We start from the raw sequence: 4,123 nt of genomic DNA, 5'->3' as shown, positions 1-4,123 counted from the left end.
CAATGCCTCGCAGCGGTCGTGGTAGTTGGAGAGTGAGATCAGCATGAGGAGGCATAGACACCTCTCATTCTAGCTCTTCATTCCATTGATTTGACTCTTCTCTATCAAATCAGAAACAAACTGAACCAGTGTTCAGCACCCCATAGGTTTCAGAGATGCTACCACATCATCCATCTATCATGCCAAACTTCGGTTGTGCATCCATTACCAACTCTTCTTACTCCCTCCGTTTCTTTTTACTCCGCGTATAAGATTTGGTCAAAGTCAAACTACATAAAGTTTGACCAAATTTATATGAAAATATATGAACAACTACAATACTAAAACTATATAGTATGAAAATATATTTCATGACGCATCTGGTAATATTGATTTCATATTGTGAATGTTAATATTTCTTAATATAAAGTTAGTCAAACTTTACAAAACTTGACTTTGACCAAACTTTATATGCAGACTAAAAAGAAAGGGAGGGAATACTAAACCCAACTTAAGGGCATCTCTTCCTCGCACAAGAGCTCGCCAAGTCGGTGACACACCCCGAGGGCAGTCTGTTTGCTACTCTGCTCATCAAATAATCCTGAATAAGCCCATGATTTTAGAAGTGAGGTGTTGCCAGAATATGTTACAATGGTGGAGAGCTGTGGAATGTTGTCTGACTACTGCTCCCCCGTGAAATACCCATGCTTCTGGATTCGAAGTTCTTAAGAAAGGTTCTGGCAGCTCACACAACTGAAAGACCCATTACAGACGATGACTCACACGGCATGAAGTTCAGCTTCTACTGCACAGTGAACTATCTTCAGCCTGACAGAGGGAGTTTTTTCGCGCGGAATCACACCAATTATTTCATCTTAACTTAATGTATGACAGGAGGAAAATATGATAGCTCAATCCATAATAATATCTCTTCAAAGCCCTGCCTGTGTCTTCCCTTAACCAAACTGGGCTGCATAGCCTCCTTTTATGAAAAATCAAAATTAGCCAGCTGACTTGTTGTTCAGCTTTGATTAAATAACGAATTCCTACAACTGATGCAGCCATAACTATGAGATCATCATCATTTAGAAATTATCCCACTAAACTTTAGAACGGTCCTATGATTTTCCTGATGTTTCTCACCTCCAGCTCCAAAATCGTGGACTATCCCATTCAGCTCTACCCGACTGCAGCTTGTTTCTTTCGAAACCCTATGGCCTTCAATTACTCCTCTTGCCTCTCGAGCATTGTTCCAGTCACCAGATTTTGCGTGCATGTTCGATAAAAACACATATGCTCCATTGTGATTGGGATCCAACTCCAAAATTTTCCTTGCAGAAAATGCACCGAGCTCAAGATCACCATGCATCCAGCAGGCTGCTAACAGAGATCCCCAAACAGCCACATTAGGTCTTACATGCATTGACTTTATGAGATCAACTGCTTCCTGCAGAAGTTTAGCCTTTCCCATAAGATCCACCATACAGCCATAATGCTCATGCTTGGGTTCAATCCTGTATTCCTGGACCATACATTCAAACAAGGAACGGCCTTCATCAACTAAACCAGCATGACAACAGGCAAACAATAAACCAAGAAATGTCACGCCATTAGGTTCAACCCCTTCACTTTTCATCTTGTCAAAAAGGGCTAAGGCAGATTTGCCATCACCATGCATAGCAAAGGCAGAAATCATACTTGTCCAGGTGATAACATTCTTTCGAGGCATTGCATTGAACACGTTCAAGGCAAGAGTCAAACTTCCACATTTTGAGAACATATTAATAAGAGCATTGCAAATGGACAATATCTTACAAAACCCATTATTCAAAACAAACGAATGGATCCATCTGGCTTTGTCAAGGGAACAGATATTAGCACATGCAGATATGACGCTCAATAGGGTAATTTCATCAGGACAGACACCACACTCTTGCATATCTTTGAACAAAATCAACGCTTCACTTGGTTGGTTATTTTCAGCATATCCTGCTATCATAGCACTCCAAGATACCACATCCTTCTCCATCATACAGTTGAATATGGAGCGAGCAATATCGATTTTTCCATTCTTAGCATATCCACGGACCATGACAGTTGATGATATCATGTCCTTCCTTTGCATCCCGCTGTATAGCTTCTTGGCCATCTCCATATCCGCACAATTAGCATACATGTTTAAGAGGGCACTACTGAGGCGGGCATCGATAAAAATGTCTGAGACCAGTATGTATGAGTGGATGACTTTTCCGGATCTTAAATGTCGTGTATGACCACAGGCTGATAGAACGGTAGCAAGGATGACTTGGTCAGGCACCATTCTTGATCTCTTCAGCTTATTGAGTAGAAGCAATGCTTCTCTGTAGTCTTGAGTCTGACAATAACTGCCGGATGATGTTAGAGAGGTCAATCATGGTTTACAGTGAAAAACACAATTGCTGAAAAGTTAAGAAGCATACAAACTGGAGACCATAAGCAAATGAACAAATAAAAAAGGATAATATTTTCCAGAGGCACTTTAAACAAAGACGTTGTCACAAGACCCTAAAGTCTCGGCACACAGATAAGTTGAAGAAACCTAAATATTGCATGCATCAATTTCCAACTTTCAAGAAGATCATACAAACAATCGACAGAGAAAGTTCTACCTTTTTAAAGGTCACCTAATTGCATTCCTTTGAAAGTTATCAAGTTATGCTGCTAGAGATCTAGGAAAAAACTTATCAAGTGCTGATCTAGTTAATTATAGTTTCAACCGTAGAACATTTAGTTGGACCTTGCTCCAACAAAGAAGCAGACCTGCGTGTTGTTAATAACGTGCATATTATTGACCAACTCGACTTGTGCCATTTTCCTCAGCAAAGATATTTGCAAGAAAACGCAGAAAAATGACACGAGGTACAATGCTAGACAAACTATTACCAAAGCACCCAGATTGCAGCAAAATTGGATTGATCTAAATGATCGAAATTCCAACCAAATAATAAGCACAGAAACTAGGGCATGCGCATTAGTACCTGTCAAGCATGACGCCCCAAGCGACGAGATCCCGATCCGGCATTACTTCGAACATCCTGCGGGCGTCGGCCACGCGCCGGCACGCCGCGTACGCGCCAACCAGCGCGGTCCCGATGAACCCATCATCCTCGGCCCCGACCCGTACGGCGAGGGCATGCGCCTGCCCCACGGAGTCGGCGCAGCGCGCGCGGGCGGCGGCGCGGAGCAGGGCAGGAAGCGCGTGGCGCCCCGGCGCTGGCAGGCCGGCGCGGCGGAGGCACGCGCAAGCGGCGAGCGCGAGGACTGGCGTGGCGGTGGCGGCGCGCAGAACGGAGAGGTAGGCGCGGTCAGGTTCGGCGTGCTCTGCCGGCGGAAAGGGGTGGCCGCGGCGGAGGAGGTGGGCGTGCACCTGCTTATGGTGGCGGGAGAGGCCCTCGAGGGGCGGCGCTCGCGTCTCCATCAAAATAGATAGTTTGGTCATGCGGGTCAACCCGAGGGTTAATGAGACTAGTCACGGTGAGAGTAACTTTAGCAGTAACATTGAGTGTAACTCAGCAAATTTGCTTATGTGACAATAAATTAATAAGGAGAGAGGTAGTAGTAGTAACTTAGTTAGTTATTGTAACATCACATGTCCCAATGCAACATGAGTCTATGACCTAATAAATGAAACTATGCATGTTATCACACTTATGTTACTACCCACTATGAAGATAGTAACATAGTCTAGGAATACGTGTATGTTACTAGTGTATGTTACTCTTCATTGTGGCTAGTCTAAGAACTTCTCCACGATTAGGGGCATTTTGGAGGATGAGCTTCATGAAGAATTTAATTATTCAAAAAATAAATTTAAACTTTTCAGCTTCATAAAATTCTTAAAAATATACACGTGTACAAGAAATATGTGTGTAAAATTTTATAATGAAATACCTTTAATTATGAGCTGTAGTACAAGGAATAAAAACATGGGTTGAAAAGCCACGCATTCCTCCACACGAGATCGCCAAGTATCAGGCACGATTTTTCTGGGCCGGAGATGATGATAAGCAAAAATACCATATGGTCCGTTGGTCCGACATTTGCAAGCCCTTTGACCAGGGTGGGCTCGGGATCATGTCGTCCAAATGCATGAACATTGCCCTGC

General features: G+C 43.4%; 1 protein-coding gene across 1 annotated transcript; it reads right to left on the bottom strand.

The window, feature by feature from the left end:
• Window positions 1–336: 336 nt before the first annotated feature.
• LOC123060394 (pentatricopeptide repeat-containing protein At4g14820) lies at window positions 337–3,452 on the bottom strand. The gene is made up of 2 exons (XM_044483093.1): window positions 2,997–3,452; window positions 337–2,363 (listed from the first exon to the last, which is right to left on the bottom strand). The coding sequence occupies exons 1-2, from the start codon at window positions 3,434–3,436 to the stop codon at window positions 1,061–1,063; spliced, it is 1,743 nt and encodes a 580-aa protein (XP_044339028.1). The 5' UTR covers window positions 3,437–3,452; the 3' UTR covers window positions 337–1,060.
• Between the last annotated feature and the right edge of the window lie 671 nt (window positions 3,453–4,123).

Source organism: Triticum aestivum, chromosome 3A (assembly GCF_018294505.1).
Source record: "Triticum aestivum cultivar Chinese Spring chromosome 3A, IWGSC CS RefSeq v2.1, whole genome shotgun sequence".
In the NCBI taxonomy this organism is placed as follows: domain Eukaryota; kingdom Viridiplantae; phylum Streptophyta; class Magnoliopsida; order Poales; family Poaceae; genus Triticum; species Triticum aestivum.
This window is presented reverse-complemented; position numbering and strand designations above follow the sequence as displayed.

What these genes read in the sequence shown, in the direction of transcription:
- LOC123060394 (XM_044483093.1), bottom strand. Translation starts at nt 3,436, where the DNA reads ATGGAGACGCGAGCGCCGCCCCTCGAGGGCCTCTCCCGCCACCATAAG. An exon ending in TGGGGCGTCATGCTTGACAG is followed by an intron (nt 2,364 to 2,996) that starts GTACTAATGCGC and finishes ATCATCCGGCAG; the next exon opens with TTATTGTCAGACTCAAGACT.